The 17891-nt window shown below is 42.5% G+C and overlaps 1 protein-coding gene and 2 non-coding genes across 12 annotated transcripts in view; all 3 read right to left on the bottom strand.

Moving 5' to 3' along the window:
- The window catches only part of PUM1 (pumilio RNA binding family member 1), a 71364-nt gene that overhangs the window by 12728 nt on the left and 40745 nt on the right, over window positions 1–17891 (bottom strand). The window contains exons 4-14 of one of the 10 annotated variants that reach the window (XM_070950090.1): window positions 16519–16627; window positions 14837–15015; window positions 13674–13840; window positions 13249–13305; window positions 12013–12283; window positions 9389–9482; window positions 8541–8657; window positions 6937–7085; window positions 4379–4517; window positions 4129–4272; window positions 1987–2277 (exon numbers count right to left, since the gene is read on the bottom strand). In XM_070950090.1, coding sequence (XP_070806191.1) covers window positions 1987–2277; window positions 4129–4272; window positions 4379–4517; window positions 6937–7085; window positions 8541–8657; window positions 9389–9482; window positions 12013–12283; window positions 13249–13305; window positions 13674–13840; window positions 14837–15015; window positions 16519–16627 — 1717 coding nt within the window. The remainder of the gene's footprint in view (window positions 1–1986; window positions 2278–4128; window positions 4273–4378; window positions 4518–6936; window positions 7086–8540; window positions 8658–9388; window positions 9483–12012; window positions 12284–13248; window positions 13306–13673; window positions 13841–14836; window positions 15016–16518; window positions 16628–17891) is intronic. The other 9 variants (XM_070950094.1, XM_070950095.1, XM_070950092.1 and 6 more) reach the window with 9 other exon arrangements.
- Window positions 5866–5951, bottom strand: LOC139321513 (small nucleolar RNA SNORD103/SNORD85). The gene has a single exon (XR_011600790.1). It is a non-coding gene; the product is annotated as a small nucleolar RNA SNORD103/SNORD85 (small nucleolar RNA).
- On the bottom strand, window positions 9131–9219 carry LOC139321514 (small nucleolar RNA SNORD103/SNORD85). Its single transcript, XR_011600791.1, has one exon. It is a non-coding gene; the product is annotated as a small nucleolar RNA SNORD103/SNORD85 (small nucleolar RNA).

Raw genomic sequence — 17891 nt, 5'->3', positions numbered from 1 at the left:
GTGTCCAAACTTCAAACAGCATTCTCCATATTAAATAATTTTTAAAAATATATTTTTTTAATCTAAAAAATTCTGAAATCAAAATTTTGCAAAATCTTGTTGAAATGACAGCATCCTGTTTTACACATCATTTTAATTTTCTCACATGAGATTTCTAGAATTGAGGGATCAAATTACTGAAAAGGATACGGCATTTCTTTGAGATTTTCATTTTCCCTGAGAAATACTTTCTCAGTCACTTTCTCAGCAATTTAAGACAATTGAGTGAGATATGGCACTGAGATTCGAGTGCGTAACAAAATTTACTGGGAAACCTTGGGTTGGTCACAATTTTAATATAATACTTTAGAAGTGTTTAAATAGAATAGGAAAGACCACAAAAAAAAAGGCTAGGAAAATGCAAACAAATAAACATAGCAATAAATATTCCTTCATATACAGTTATCAATGAACTGAAATATGGGCTGTGTTAACACACCCATTAAGTCATGTTTATTTGTCATATTTAACAACCGCCAACCTCGCTCACTAGGGACTTATGTGGTTTGTTTGATAGGGCTGTGTTGTGTGAACTCAATTCTTGAGATACCCTGACAAAACTGTGGCTTTAGTACAATGTGTAAGCCAGGGTCATGTCCTAAAGCAGCGGCCTCCAATCTTTTGGACACCAGGGACTGGTTCCGTGGAGAGAAGTTTTTCTCATGGACCAGAGGGAGTGTGGTTTTGCATGCTGCCTGTAGATGGGGCTTCGCTTGTTTGTGCGGCTCGGTTTCTGGCATGCTGCAGCCTGGTACTGGTCCCTGGATCAAGGGTTGGGGACCTCTGTCCCATTAGAATAACAGAATTGCAAGGGACTTTGGAGGTCTTCTAATCCAACCCCCTGCTTAGGCAGGAAATCCTATACCTGTGATAGCGAACCTATGGCACGCGTGCCCGAGATGGAAGAAGAGCCATCTTTCCAGGCAAACGAGCTGCCGCCCAACTCACCTGCAGCTGTGCATGTGCGCAATTCAGGGAACCCAGCTGGTCTTCGAAGCTCTCCTGCGCATGCGTGCGATGGTACTTGCGTGCAGCACGTGTATGCAGATAGCATTCGTACACGTGCATTGCATGTGCAAAAACTGCACGGACGCGCAAATGGTGCAATTGCACACATAGCGCATGGGGGAGCGTGCGAAAGCCACACACATGTGCAGATGGTGCAGTTGCACATGCAGCACATGTGGGAGGGGCCGCACGTTAGCACGGATAGCACGCGTGCACCCAAAGCGCGTTGAGTAAAAGGTTCGCCACCACTGCCCTATACCACTTCAGACAAATGGTTATCCAATCTCTTCTTAAATACTTCCAGTGTTGGAGCATTCGCAACTTCTGGAGTCTGGTTGTTCCACGGATTAATTGTTCTACCTGTCTTAACTACCATACCCTAAAGCCGTGATGGCGAACCTGTGGCACGCGTAGCCATGTCTGTGGGCACCCGAGCGTTGCACTAGTTCAGCTCCAGCGCGCACGCGTGCACTAGCCAACTGATTTTCGGGCCTTCCAGGCCCACCAGACGTCAAGAAACGGGCTGTTTCCGGCCTCCGGAGGGCCTCCAAGGGGGTGGGGAAGGCCATTTTCGCCCTCCCCAGGCTCCTAGAAAACATCTGGAGACTGGGGAGGGTAAAAAAAAAAACAGGCCTACCGAGTCATCACGTGCCAAAAGCAGGGGGACCGCAGGGGGTTGTGCGCGCATGCACGGGGGGCGGGGCACATTGAATTATGGGTGTGGACACGCATGTGCGCGACCTCCCCACCCTCACCCCGCTTTTGGCACGCAACAGCAAAAAGGTTAGCCATCACTGCCCTAAAGGATCTTTGCTGGATCTATTCAGAACTGGGAGTTTTATTCAGAACTGACCTACATCAACTTCCTTATTCCCTCCTACAGTGGCAAGACATCAATGCCCATTGTTCCTTCACTTCGGGAGAGCTGCTGCTCCCTACCTGCTGTTCCGAAGCCTCCCAGCGCAGACCCCAGGGTAGCACCAAGGGAACTGCTGCTCCCAAAGCCGAGGGAAGTGTTGGCAGGTTGGGCAGAGCCCTGAGAAAAGAGCGAGCTGCTCTGCGAATTGCTAGTTAGGGAATTGTTGCCGTAAAAGGAGCTGGAGGCCAAGTTGCTGGTGGGCTGTTGCTGCGGCTGAGGCTGTTGAGTCCCGAGAGGTCGAAATGGTCCACTGGTCGTTCCTGCGAGGCCACCAGCAGCGCCGTTTGCTGAAGCTGCAGCAGCTGCAACCGCTATCGCAGAGAAAGAAAGGAGGGGTCAAGTCAAAGAATGGGAAACCTCACACAGCTTGAATCAATACAGCATTTAATTTGCAGAATGCGATCTAACCAAATTCATTTCCAGGAAAGGCCATTGCTATCATTTTTATGTAGCATTTGGACCAGTAATTCTTAAACTGTTGGGAGAACAGGATTAGTGTATCACCCTGGCAAATCAAATTGAACTATGGCAAGTTGCCATGATAGCAAAGCAGCTTTCCACGTAACAGTCCCTGCCCTCCTCTCTTTTCTATTGAGTTTGTAAATAGAAAAGCACTTTTGCTGCTGGGGCACTTAAATTTAAGGTAATTTAAGGTTCCCCTCGCACATATGTGAAAGTCGTTCCCGACTCTAGGGGGTGGTGCTCATCTCTGTTTCAAAGCCGAAGAATCAGCGCTGTCCAAAGACGTCTTCGTGGTCATGTGGCCGGCATGACTAAACGCCAAAGGCGCATGGAACGCTCTTACCATCCCACCAAAGGTGGTCCCTATTTTTCTACTTGCATTTTTTTACGTGCTTTCGAACTGCTAGGTTGGCAGAAGCTGGGACAAGTAATGGGAGCTCACTTCATTATGCGGCATTAGGGATTCGAACCGCTGAACTGCCGACCTTTCGATCGACAAGCTCAGCATCTTCGCCGCTGAGGCACCACGTACCTTACTTTAGAATTTACTTACATGGAAACTAGGAATTGTGCTTTAAACAAACTCTAGCTGGCTAAAACAAAGCATAAAACAGTTCCCTGGTTGATATATAATATTAAGCCACAGTAGGAAAGATTAACATAACGTGATTTGCAAACCTGCCTTCCCTCGTTATCTTAGCGTTCTGTACAAATCTAGCCACGATTGTGTGTTCAAGAAACACTCAATTTTTTTCAATTAAAAAAATCCTAGCTAAGTATGTATGAATACAGCCAATTCAAGCTTGGAAGACGGCACATTCAGCACTTAAACTAGAATTCCTGCTTTATGTGTTACAACCTAAGATTCATGTACATTGAAACTAAATGCTGGTTCGGTGTGCATGAGAGAATTAGCAGCGAAGGATGCCTGGGCCCAGTTCGCTACATGGGGATGGCACCTTTTTGCTCACAAACAGGCTAGGCAGGACTTCTTTTCCGTATTGAAAAATATATTTCATGTTTTCTCTGGATTTGAAGTCGTATACAACCATCGATGTTCCCTCTGGATTTTGATACCCATTGTAGCTACCGTGTTTCCCTGAAAATAAGACCGTCTTTTTTTTTTCCTCCAAAAGAGGCATTAGGTCTTATTTTAGGGGGATGTCTTCCACTGTCTCACCTCGCAGAGGCAGCGGCAACGACAGCCCCACCCAGCAAGAGCCCATGTGGCTTCAGGAAAGGCCTCTGACAGTGAAATGGAGGCCGAGGGGCACTACGCGCGTCAATCTGGAGCTTGTTCCTACACTGCAGAGGCCTTTTCTGAAGGCCTCTTGATGGTGAAACGGAGGCCGGGGGCAATGCACGCAAGCAACGGCAAGTGGCCGCAGAAGAAGTGGGACGGCAAGGCGAGGCAGGTGTCGGGGGATGGGAGGCCTGGCTGCAACTGTCCCAAGGTAAGAAGGGCAGCTCCACCCCCACCCATCCCCATCCCCACCCTAGCTTGATTTTTATCCATGTGCCTCGCCTCACTTCGTGCAACCAGGTGCAAAGGAGTGGGTGGGGCTTATATCGGACCCACATGTAAAAATCAAGCTAGGTCTTATTTTCAAGGAAACACGGTAACCGTTTCATAAAGCTGCTAAAAATGACTGTGCATCCAATCGCTGTGCTCCCACAGAGAGTATCTAAGCAAGACTTGCCTGCTTGTGCAGCTGAGGAACTGATGATGACAGGAGCAGGAGCTACCAGCCGTACCGGAGCTCCAAGGCCATTCCTTGCCCCTGTATTCACCACAAGAGCACCTGTTTGGTCATAATAGGCAGCAGGAGCCAGGACTGGATAACCTACGAAGACAGATGAGACCGTTATAAGGAGTCAACTTTACAATGCTGTTTTTTGGGTTGCCCCGCTCTGAACCCCTCTGGTCTTCTGGAAATCCTAAGCTCCTACCTGGCATTCCTGCTGCCAGCCCCTGTCCGAAAGCAAGAGCTGAATTCACTGCTGCTGCAGCCACTAAAGGATCCGTCTGCTGGCCCTGTTGGTTCTGATTTGGGGTCAAAGGGCGCTGGCTGGCTCCTCCCCGGAGAACCTTGGAGAAAAAGCAAATAGGTATCAGGTATCAGCACCATCAAGAGCAGAAAACAACATGCTGCAATTAACACAGAACATCTCTTTTTATTGGTCATCTTTGGGAACCACCCATCTCCCCTAAAACCAGGGGTGAAATGCTCCCGGTTTGGACCGGATTACCCGATCCGGTAGCGATGGAGGCGGGTGGTTCGGAGAACTGGTAGCAAAAATCCCTGCCCCCACCCCCATTGCCCAGCTGAGCTGTGCAATCATCAGAGGCTTTTTAAAAAAATTTAAATAAATAAACCTTTGGCCGAAGAGGTTATAGAAAAAATGTTTTTAAAAGGAAAAAAAAAGCCTCTGCCGATCAGGCAAGTCAGCTGGGATCGCCAGAGGCTTTAAAAGCATTTTTTTTAACAACCTCTTCAGCCGAAGAGGTTGTAGAAAAAATGGTTTTAAAAGTTAAAAAAAAAAAAAAACACAAACCACCTTTGTTGAATGTCATATATGCAAAATCAAAAACGGACAGTTGCTTTTTTCCTGTAGAACAGGAAATGTAAACATTTGGCTACAGAAAACATTTATTGATCAGTCAAAATTTGCATTCTTTTATAAAAACATCCATTTCCTCAATTGCTCTTTACCATTCCTCCGAGGTTCCAATGATGGTTCCGCCATATCACCATATCTTTGCTCTGGTCTATTGCCTCCCAACCTTCTAAGAATGTCTCACTAGAAATATAGGTTAGACTACAACTCTGCTTTAAAGCATGCCACTTCTCCGGGTTGGGGGGGGGGGGGTGTTCCTAAAATATTTTTTTTTAAAAAAATCAGGAGCGGTGGAGAACATGCTGGGCTGCACGGGAAATGTTGCTAAGGGATCCTGTAAGGGTTGGTTTTCAAGAGTGGTACCTATCGTCTGGAATGGCCTTCTAGTAAAGATCAAGACTTGCCCCCTTCTTGATTTCATTCAGAAAAAAAAATAAACATGGAGTTTCCTTTATGGAGCATTTGTAGCCCGAAATGATACCATTGATAGGTATACAAGGATTTTCATGGCTGAGTATAATTAACTGAACTTAATACTCGTCATTATCCATAATTAGTCTTAATGGATTGCTGCAAGAAATACAAGGAATACATATAAATTCATGGGTACCACAATGAGATTCTGTCCTATTTTATTTCAGTCTTACTAATAGTGAGCCATTATGACAACAATTTGTAACTTTTTTATATATATAGGAACTTATAAAAATACATACTTAAATTATTTGGAGAACAACTGTCAATAATATATCCATGTACACTGGGCAGAAAAGAAATGGTAAACTCTTAACGTAAGAGCAATGCATTGTTTAAGAAGGTCCAGCTCAGCTTCTCTGAGTCCATAACAAGATTCTCATTACTGAACAACGTTCTCAGTGAGGGCAAGAGTGTCATCACTGCCAGACCTTTTGAGTTCAATGACTTGGAAAAATAAATTAAACTGTGTTTCCTTATCCTCAAGTGGTGGAAACCACACTAACCAATGATTATTCTGTTGCAATCAAATATATTATACTCTTCTGCCAATCCCTGTGCCAAAATCTAGACAGATAATCTATTTTGAGGATAGATATGCATATCTTTATCCAGGATGTGAGATCTGATTGATAGAATATGCTAAACCATCCATCATGATTAACAAACCCCAACAGGGGAGTTCCTACAATACACTACATCAAAACCACATTATGGCTTAATGTGATACTGGAATCTGATTAAGAACTGCCTGTAAATGAGAACTTTTGCAAATGTTTGTGGCCGCATTTCCATCGTTCTTCTCTGCCTCCCCTCCCTCCTCTTGTGCACACACCAATTTTTTTTTTTTAAATTTGATTTATATGCCGCCCTTCTCCGAAGATTCAGGGCGGCTTACAATGTGCTCAGCAATAGCCTTCATCCTTTTGTATATTTTATACAAAGTCAGCTTATTGCCCCCACAACTGGGTCCTAATAACCAGCTTAATAACAGGGTGCCTTAAACCAATGAGATTCTTTCTCATAATCAAAGACCAACACACAAATGCCATTGATCAATTTCGGCCTTGGAACTACTTATTAAACCGTCTGCTACCACTGCAAACTTAGCTCCAATAGGAGACTGCTCAGCGGCAAACTTAGAAAGAGATCACCACCAGTGGTGGTGAAATTCAGCCGGATCTATCCGGATTGCACGATCCGGTAGCGGCTGCAGCGGGAGGCTCCGCCCACCCGCCCGGACGTCATCACGTCCCTTTTTTACCCTCTGTGCATGCGTGGAGGAGACACACGTGAGCTCACATTTGCGAGCCTATAGGGAGAGGTAAGTGAATTTCACCCCTGATCACCACCAACCAGATCATACCTACCTATTATAAGAGGGAATGTGCTGTCTCTGAGGCAATGCCTCTTACCTGCTGTTGCCCTTGTTGGGTCTGCTGAGAGGTCTGTTGATTGGAGGAGTTTGTGGCAGCAGCGGCGGCGGCTTGTTGCTGGAAAAGACTGGCGGGATATACTCCCCAGGGAGCTACTCCATAATATTGATGGGGGACAACGGCAGGCCCTAAAACAGCGACAAAGGACTGGCTTTATCTTTTACTAGTAGCATCACAGGGGATTTGTAGTTGCCATTAACTGAAGAAGAGAAACGAAGAGCTACGTAGCTTAAGAGGAACCCCATCTGGCCCAAGGGGAGAGAGGATGAAGAAGGGATCCCTGCCACATGCCCAATTTTCAATTTTTTTTCAGTTTTAGGTAAAAATAGTCCTCGACTTACAACAGTTCGTTCAGCGACCATTCAACGTTACAATGGCACTGGAAAAAAGTGACTCGTGACCTTTTCTCCCACTTTTGACCATATTTCATGGGTTACGTGATAAAAAAATTCAGACGCTTGACAACCGACTTGTATTTATGACGGTTGCAGTGTGTCCTGGGCTCGGGCGATCATCTCTTGTGACCTTCTGGCAAGCAAAGCCAATGGGGAAGCCAGATTCAGTGAACAACCTTTGTCACTAACAACTGCGGCGGTTCACTTAACAACCGTGGCAAGAAAAGCTGTAAAATGGGACCCCCAAAAAAATCGCTTAGCGAGTCTCCCTTAGCGACAGAAATGTTGGGCTCAATTGTGGTCGTAAGTCGTGGACTACCTGTAATTGTACCTTATCACGGCAGAACAGGGGTCTGCAACCTTAAACACTCAAAAGAACCATTTCGCACAGAAAAGAAAACACCAGGAGCCACAAAAACCTTCCCATGCGTGACTATTTCTTGAACAGCCACAAAACTATCATTAAATGTTCCGTTTTCTTCTGAAACTTTTCTTTTCTTGGATTTATCCATGGTTGGCCTATCGGGGGTTGAGAAGCTCAATAAATGGCGTGCCGGCGGGTGTCGCACATTGACGGTTGTGAAGCATATTTTGAGCGACAGGGAGCCACAGCAGATGGATGAAAGAGCCACATGCGGCTCCAGAGCTGCAGGTTGCTGACCCCTGACCCAAAACAAGTACTTGCTTATTTATTGGCAGATATATTTCACTTGAGATGCTTATACTTTCAAGCCCAGAAGCCAGGGATACAAACCAAGTGCTCTAACTTCTTATGGGTCTAGACAAGATAAACAACGTACTTGGATCAAGTTTTGTTTCCCTGCTGTTCTCCTTCCCCACCCTCTACAACCTGCTGTTCTGAAATCCAATGCAGGGAAAGTCTCTGGAGACTCTCAGTCATCCAGGCCATGGTTGTCCCGAAGGTGCTTTTTCAAGAGGCAACTGAATTTTCTGTTTTGTTTTTGTTTTTCTCTGAGAACTGAAGAAGCTTCTTGGATGAGAAGCGAAACGGCTTGGAAGAAAAACAATGCAAAGGGAAGGCAGCAAGCTGGGAAAGATACTGTGACCCAAGATACACAGCTGCTTCTGTGAGGCATAAGGAAAATGGTCCCTTGGAGCCTCAAGTATTTGGGGGGGGAGGAGGGGGGGCTTCTGTCCCAGAGCGAAGAGCATTCTGAAGCAACTCACCTAAAGTCGCAGCTGCTGCAAGTCCTGCTGCGTAGGGATCCGTTCCTGGTGGAGCAGCGCTGATGATGTAAGGGTTGGGCACAAAGGCAGCAGGGGCTAAACCTGCTGAAAACATACCTGTCAGTGAAAACAAACCCCACTGAACAATTTCCGCAGGGTCTGTGTGTGTGTGTGTGTGTGTGTGTCTGTGTGTCTGTGTGTGTGCGCATGAGAGCAACCTATCTCTGATCAAACAGAGCAAAGGGTTTGAGGCGTTAAGACAAGAGTCTTAAAATCTACAGAGATCTTCCGTTAAGAAATCTACTGCTCGCTTTGATTTAGTATATAACAGTTTAAACTTTAAATTGTGGGGTTTTTTTATCCATGTTTTAAATAATTACATAGGGAATTTTATCCACATTTGATTTTGGGAACAGCTCTATCAAACACACACACACACACACACACACACACACACGTAAGACATATATTCTTCTGTTTGCCTTCAGTCTTATTTAAATGACTGGCAGTTCTTGTGCAAACATTATGCGAGGAAAAGGAGGCAGGAGAATGTGTTTCTCGGTTAAATCTCTTAAGTAACTTAATTCCTGTCTGGCTCAGAGGCAATGAGTCCTTCCAATAAAAGTTCTCATTATAGACTCTCAGTCTCAGTGAGGGCAAGAGCATCATCACTGCCAGACACAATAAAGGTAAAGGATATAAAAATCCTCTGAAAATCACATAATCATTTCTGCTTTATCCTCGCAGTCTTTTTTTTAATCCTCGCATCCCCAGAGTTACTTAACAAAGGGATGAATGGAGGAGAGAAGGCGATCAGATTTTCACCCATTCAAGACCTGAAGGCTTACCTATGTGAGGCTGATGGGCAGCTGCTAATGCGTATTGCTGTTGTTGGGCTGCTGTCAGTTGCTGGACAGCGAGTGCATTCGGTCTTTGGAACAGCTGAGAAATAAGCAATTAAAAAAAAAAGACATTAATTTCACAACTTATACTCCGATGCTCTTAATACCAGAAGGTCATTGAACCCAGAACTTTCTGCCCATAATACTACCGTGTTTCCCCGAAAATACGACTTACTTAGAAAATAAGTCCTAGCTTGATTTTTACACATGCGCCCAATATAAGCCCTACCTCCCAAAATAAACCCTAATTAAGACCCCGCCCACTCCTGGGTAGGGTGCACAGGTAAAAATTAAGCTCAGATGGGGATGGGGTGGTAGAGCTGCCCTACTACTTACCTTCAGATAATTGCAGCCAGGACTTGCACACCTCGGCCCATTTCTTTGGGTGCAGCCAACAAGGCTTTCCTGGAGGCCTCTGTAGCCGATAACAGAGCTCCGGATTGATCCGGAGCTCTGTTATAGGCTACAGACCCCTTCAAGAAAGCCTTGCTGGATGAAGAAGTTCCTGAAAGCCTCTGATAGCAAAAAAGAGGCCGGGGGCAATGCGTGCAAATGAGGTGAGTCAGTGGACAACATCCCCCCTAAAAAGGAAGACCTGGTGCCTTTTTGGTGGCAAAATAAAAAAATAAGACCAGGTCTTATTTTCAGGGAAACACGGTATCCCTCTGATAAAGGTAGACTTTATTTAGCGATTGCCTCGTACAGCAACTATTCGCAGTGATGAAAATGTAACTCTGTGACCAATCCTCACATTTGATTTTTGCAGGTCTATAAAGCAAAGGAAAGTTGAAGATACTAAGCACAGCTATAATTTTGCTTAGTGACAGTTTCGCTTAACAACTAGGCCACTGGTCCCAATTGTGGTTACTAAATGAGACCTGCCTGTCTTTTATAATAGAGAGGGATAACCTGGGACCCTGCGGATTCTGTTAAATGGCAATTCTTTCGATGCCTACAACTTGTCGTTAAGGTTAATGGAAGCTCCCCTTTTACTCCCTCGTTTTACTCTCTTTTTAGCCATCTTCTTCTTTTTCCAATTTCAAACTAACTACTGTGTGGGTGATAACTCAGTTCGCTGTTAGCAAACATTAAAGTTAAAGGTAAAGATTCCCCTCGCACATATGTGCTAGTCGTTCCTGACTCTAGGGGGCAGTGCTCATCTTTGTTTCAAAGCCGAAGAGCCAGCACTGTCCAAAGACGTCTCCATGGTCACGTGGCCGGCATGACTAAACACCAAGGGCACACAGAACGCTGTTACCTTCCCATCAAAGGTGGTCCCTATTTTTCTACTTGCATTTTTTATGTGCTTTCGAACTGCTAGGTTGGCAGAAGTAGTAAGCATTAGGATGCATTTATTTGTCAAAATTTCTCTAAAAGGTACTTGCATTTATTGCCACAATAATGCTACACATCACATAGGGCCAGAACAGACTCACTGTAACAGCAGAATGACACAATCGGCTGTAGAGAAAGCTGCGGCCGCGCGGGTGGTTATGGGCGCAACCCGTTGTGCCCGTGTGACACCCCTCCTGCGCGAGTTGCACTGGCTCCCAGTGGTCTTCCGGGTGCGATTCAAGGTGTTGGTCACCATTTTTAAAGCGCTCCATGGCATAGGACCCGGGTACCTTTGAGACCGACTGCTGCCACAAACAGCCTCCCACCGGCCAGTTCGCTCCCACAGAGAGGGTCTCCTCAGGGTGCCATCGGCCAAGTTATGTCGGCTGGCGACACCCAGGGGGAGGGCCTTCTCTGTGGGAGCCCCTGCCCTGTGGAATGAACTGCCCCCGGAAATGCGCAAGATCTCCGACCTCCGTGTATTTCGCTGTGCCCTCGAGACCCTGCTGTTCCGCCAAGCCGGGCTATCAATTTAATGATTTTTAAATTGGGTTTTAAATTTTTGGGATTTTAAATTTCAGCCGAATTATGTAATAATTTTAATTATTTTTAACTGATGTTTGTCTTTGTGTTTTTTAATAGGCTGTACACCGCCCTGAGTCCTTCGGGAGAAGGGCGGTATAGAAATAAAATTATTTATTTATTTATTTATTTATTTATTTATTTATTTATTTATTTATTTATTTATTTATTTATTTATTTATTTATTATTTATTTATTTATTTATTTATTTATTTATTTATTTATTTTAAAGTAAGTATTCACTAAGGTTATTTTTTTTGGCTATAAAACAGTGTTGACGCCCATTTCTTAAATTAATTCCATACCCCAAATGCTTATAACCTATATATTATTTCCACCCTCTCTCTCTTCCTCTCTCCCTCCCTCTCTGTTTTATAGGATAGATATTTCATATCTCATCTTTATAGCAGCAGCAGCAGACAGGCCTGAAATGCAGGTGTCCAGAGTAGAAGAAAAACGTATGGAAGAAAAAAGGTTAGGGAAACCCAACTGTTTAATCCACATCCCCCCCCCCAAAAAAAATCATCATAGTCATGAGTACACCGAGCTATTTCCACTAAATGGGGATTGTGTGTATATGTGCAAATCCACTGAAGTAAGGTGGGGAGGTTGAAAAAGGCATCTGGGTCGATAAATGTAGTAGTACTACCTACCTGTTGTTGTGAGTTGTAATCAAATAAGCCCACAGTTGCTGCAGCAGAATCCACAGGTACTTGGGTGCCAGAGTAATCAAACTGAAGTGGCTCCATGCCAACATGCTCCATGGGATCCAGAGGAACACTCTGGGACTCCATGTTAGAGAAATCCTCCACGGGCTTGGCACCATTAGTATTAGCTAACTGGGCTAAGCTCTCTGATCCATTCTGGTTTGGCCCTAAAAGATCCACATCATTGGCAGAGTTCTGGCAGTTTCCTGGTGTCCTGCTGAAAAAGAAAGGGAAAGGGGTGTTTTCAGTTTGGTCCTACATATTTCCTTATACACTTAATTTAATTAGAGCTCCATAGGAACATGTGCACTTATGTGTTACAACGCTCTGTCTTTAAGCTCTGTTATCCTCTGAAATGGCTTCTCTTCTTTCGTATTACAAACGTCTTTAACTCAGACGTGATACCATATTGGAATTCTCTCCCAGGATAATTTTATTAGTCACAATAAAACCTGAAGGCAATGTAATAAGATCTTTTAAAATTATCTTGCTCAATTAACGATCCAATGATGCAGCCTGCTGCTGTGTGATCTCCCAAGAGAACAAAGGAAAGAACAGCCTAAGAACCACAATTGCCAGTATTCTCAATCCTAGCTTACAAGGGAAAAACCTACCTGGCCCCTTCTACTAAACCAGTGATGGCGAACTTTTTTTCCCTTGGGAGGCAAAAGTGCGCGTGCAACAACGCACACACACATGCCGACACCCATAATGCAATGCCCCCTGCAGGCCCCACCTCCTGTGCATGGACGCAACCCCCCCACGCTCCCCCCCACGCATGCGTAAACAACCCCCATTTTGGTGCTAGCAGGCCTCCCAGAACCAAATGTATGGTATTTTTGTATGGTATTTCATGGTCATGTGGCCAGCACGACTACATGCTGTGGCAGATGGAACGCCATTATTTTCCCACCAAAGTGGTACTTATTTATCTACTCGCATTTGCCTGCTTTCAAAGTGCTAGGTGGGCGGGAAATGGGCCAAGTAACGGGAGCTCGCTCTTGTTGCAACACAGTTCGCGTCTCAAACCTGGGCATTCAGCTTTCCAGCTGACAAGCTCAGCGTCTTTTACTTGCTGAGCCATTACACCCTCTAGTAATTTTGTAATACAATACAAACTTTCCTCAAACTGGACATATTTGGCTACGTTTCTATGTAACACTGAACTATGTGCATACGTACCCTCTCCTTCTGGAAGAAGGAATTGGGAGAAGCACTCCAGTTCTTTTTCCTGGTTTGCTGTTCATCAATGAAAACAACTTTAAATTAGGATTTTTATTTATTGATCACATTTATATGGCTGCCCATCTCACATGAAACAACTCTGGACAGCTATGTAAACTTCCATTTTCTGATAAAGCCAGCCAAAAAGCCAGATCTTGTAACCAGTTTGCTTAACAACTGATTAGAATTTATTCTAATCCACAAATTCCTTGTATGATGAGTAACCAGCCAAGAACCAAGCAAATTAGGCTGGAATATGTCTTGGCAGAAGAAAAGAGTACAGAAATCAGAGGTTCCTTTCTCCTCAGAGAATATTAACTATGATTTGTCATGATGAACTGCTGTCCTGCCCAGCGCAAAATCACATATGGAAACTTATGTACCTAAAATCTTTTGCATCCGCATCGATTCCATTTTGCACAGGCAAACCATTAGCCTTGTCCATTACGTCTCCCTCTTCCTTCAAATCACCTAATTTATCGCCATCAAATGTACCCTTATTTTTCTTGTCTCCTTTATCATTGTCATCATTCTCTGCATCCCTTGGCCCCTGGGTAAAGCACAGAGGGTTGTTAAATTCTCCATAAACCGTATTAGAAAATTCAATTGTTAACAATTTGGAAAAAATTCTACGTCAATAATTTGCATAGCATTTAAAAGTTTAACCACCGTTTTAATTCAGTTCTATTTAATTTTACCTTATGTGAACAGAATTATGGGGGGTATTAAGACGATGATCAACTCAAAATTGTTCCAAATCAGGGTGGATAAAAATTGATTTAAAAAAAATAAATATTTTTTTTTAAAAAATTCAATTTAAAAAAATTATTTTTTTAAAAAAAAAATAAAAAATGGTTTTTTAAATTTAAATTGGATTTTTTAAATTTAAATCGGATTTTTGTTATTGATTTTTTTTTAAATAAAATGCTTTTGGAGTACAAATCTATCTAAAGATATTTTTCTATTTAAGATACATTAATAATTTAGTTTATTCAGCATGAAATGGGGCTTAGTTACTGGTATATAGCATGAGGCTGTATATTCTGCAAATCTACCAAATATTTATATTTTTGGTAAACTCATTCAATAAATCCAAGCTCTGCAAGCTAAATAGGAAACCATCATTTTGTTTGCAAATAATATTACAGATTCTAACTACCAGCAATAATGAGTCCTTACGTTTAAAGAGCACCTGTCATTTCAGATCCATCATGGCAGCGCCTGTTAACAGGCATCCACTCACCTGCTGCCTGCTACGTCCCTCACTTTGTTGTATCACTGCCACATCATCAGCAGTCCCACATTAAAGTGAATGGGACTGTCAGTGAGTCAACAGTGGGTCAGAGGAGGAGCCGCTGTGGGACAGAGATGACAGTTGCTTTTTAAAAATTACGATTTAAATCGAGTTGATTTAAATCAAGCCTTTTTACTAGTGATTTAAATCATGTTTTAAATCCACCCTGTTCCAAATACAGTGACACTGGATCAAGCACATCCCAAATAGATAACTGTGGTTCAGAAATAGAAAGGCCACAGTATTACTTACAAATCCTCCTTTTCTGAGACAGGAGTCCCCAGGGGATGAACTCAACACATATTCTACCATGCTAACGCCAAGCCCACCACTTTCCGATCGTGGAGACAGCACTGAATTAACTTCATTATTCACGTGAAAACCTTGACCAGGTCTTCTCTGAACCATGATTGGTTGGGAAACAGAATGATCTGCAACAAAAATAACCACAATAGTCGCAATTTCTCAAAAGGGAAATTTATTACCAGCAAAATATTTGGGGTCTGCAACATATGATTATTTCCCATCTTATTCTGCATGCCCCATTGTCTACTCATTAATTTTATCAATTTCGGTCCATTTATGAAAAGAATTGAAATTGTGATGGGGATTCTAAATGAAGTGTTGTAAGTGATGAAATAAGATAAATAATTAATGTTACAATAAGAAATCAGGAATTAAGGATGGAGGTGATATTGTTTAAGTTAAAGGGTTTTAATATAAAAATTGAACAGGATGAAGTATGCTGTTTATAAGTAAGATAATTAATTGAAGTTATGTTAAGAATTGGGACGTGAAGGGCGGATGGTAATATTGTTTATACACTATGTATTAAGAAGAGATCAAGATAAAATAAAAAAGTAGAGAAAAAAGGATATTATGACAGAAACTGAAATATGTAAATTGTATTTGGAAAAATCAAAAAGAAGATTGGAATAGATTATAAAATATATATAATTATGCTATAAATTGTATAAGATGTGACCCGATCAATACTCTGTTCATAAAATATGTATGTAAAAGGAAAATTTTTTAATAAAACTTGTTTTTTTTTTAAAAAAAAATAATTTTATCAATTTCACCTTTTTTCTTCTAAAAGTCACTAAGGATAAATGTTCAATTAAAACTACTTACTAAAATTTAGCATGAAACCTAAGGACAGGGAGACATTGTCCTATAGAGTAAAAAGTTGAGAGCAACACTAATATTCATCTATGACAAACATTCCACATCTGTTTCATGTAAAATAATACAGGAAAAGATTTACTGTTTATTTAAAGCAGAGATGGGAAGGAGCTAAACTTTTCCCTCTTGGCAGAGTGTTCCAGAGCCAGGTGCTGCTATCAACAGTACCCATCAACCTTGGCTCTCCATCAACCTTGGCTCTTGAGGGCCTCTAGCATTGATGTTAAATGATCATCAGCCTCAAATAAAAGAACAGGCTGTTTCAGATATCCTAGTCATAAATTATTTAGGGCTTTCAGAGTCACAACCAGCACTCTGAATTGTGGCTGAAATAAACTGGAAGCAATATACTGTTCCAAGGTGGTGCAATGTAATCTTTGAAATGCATTCCAGATAAAAATATCACCCCATGTACAAAGGTTTTTTTTCAATCTGCCTTTAAGGAATTTTAGTCTTTTAACAGCACAAAGAAATTAATGCCATCCCTCAATGGCCACAGTCGGCCCCGACTTTCTTTTCCACTTCCTTAAAAAGTGTACCCAAGATAATTCACTATCCTGTATTATTCCCCTAACCAATAAAATTATACTTAGTTTTACAATAATTGGATGTTATGGACCATTTTAAAATACTTTTAACTAAACCTTCTACAATATTTTAAGGAAACAAGAGGAAAAGAAGACTAGTTGTAAAAGAGAAATAGCACAGATTGTCCAGAATTATTTACAATCACGGTAATTTCAAAATACCTGATGTCCCCCAAGCGCTGTCTCTCCACTGATCACCCAAAAATATTCCTTTTGGTCCATCTTTGCTTGAATCGTCAGATTCCCAAAATTTTTTCCCTGGCAAAAGCTGCTGTAAAGGAAAAGCAGAAATATTGTTATGTTAAAAAGGACATGGGACACTAGGAGAAAGATAGAAGCTTTAAAATAATAGCTAGTTCTCATCTCTCTGTTGCTCTTCCTCATGTAACTAACACTTAGAGCAGATTTCCTAAGTATGTTAGGACTACAACTTCTTCCCAGAAAAGTGTGCTTGTTGGGACTTCTGAAGTTGCCCTCTCAACACAACTGGAGGGTATGGGGGTCAGGTATATCTGCCATTCGGTATTTCAAAGCAAGGTAAAGGGGGGGGGGGTTGGAAGAGTCATCCTAAAATTAGGAAGACCTAATTTTAAACAGGAAAAAAAACCCATCATTACAGGTAGTCCTCAACTGATAAGAGTTCGCTTAGTGACCGTTCAAAGATACAACGGTACTGGAAAAAGCCACATGACCATCTTTCACATTGATGACCATTGCCACATCCCCGTTGATCACGTGATCAAAATTGAGATGCTTGGCAATTGGCTCACACTGATGACAGTTGCAGTGTCACGTGATCTCCTTCTGCAACCTTCTGCCAAATGAAGTCAATGGGGAAGCCATTGTTGTTGTTACTAATTTAACAACTGCTGGGCTTTGCTTAACAACTGTGGCAAGAAAGGTCTTAAAACTCACTTAACAAATGTCTTAAACAACATATATTTTGGGCTCAACGGTGGGCGTAAGTTGAGGACTACCTCTACTATTCCCTTCCTACAAGGAAGGGGGCAGCAATACTCCTTTGGATTGCAAAGAGAAGGCAGACACTCTTGAGCAACATGTCCAATAAATCACCAAAATAATTCATTTTGTGGGGCAGGTCTAGGTCAGGGCACAGCAGATCTGGCAAAATCTTTTGCTTCACCTTTTGCAAAAGTTTCGATGACTGATAGGCTTTAATTAGGCAATAATAAAGTAAGGCAGAGCTGGGTGGAACAAAGTTGAAAAGTAGGGGAGAGAGGTGCAATTAGGAAACTCTTCAACAACAACAACAACAATAACAAAAACAGTTATGGTGCAGTGAGGAAATGCTTTCTAAAAGGAAACTTATAAATAAATCTACCAATAGCAGTATGGCAGAATTCCTCATAAGGATATACAAGTAATTTGAGTCCAAAGAGTCATGTTTACGTGCCAGTATTTACATATATTAATGACATGATTATATAACTACGTACTCGTATTGGAATGAACAATTAAAAGGCCAAACACAGCCATGATGCAGGAAACGGTAAAGTTTAAAGCAACATGGAATT

This window comes from Pituophis catenifer, unplaced genomic scaffold (genome assembly GCF_029215685.1).
Source record: "Pituophis catenifer annectens isolate HBS135680 unplaced genomic scaffold, rPitCat1.0.hap2 SCAF_9, whole genome shotgun sequence".
NCBI lineage: Eukaryota > Metazoa > Chordata > Lepidosauria > Squamata > Colubridae > Pituophis > Pituophis catenifer.
Note: the sequence above shows the minus strand (reverse complement) of the source record. Positions and strands in the feature narration are given on the sequence as shown.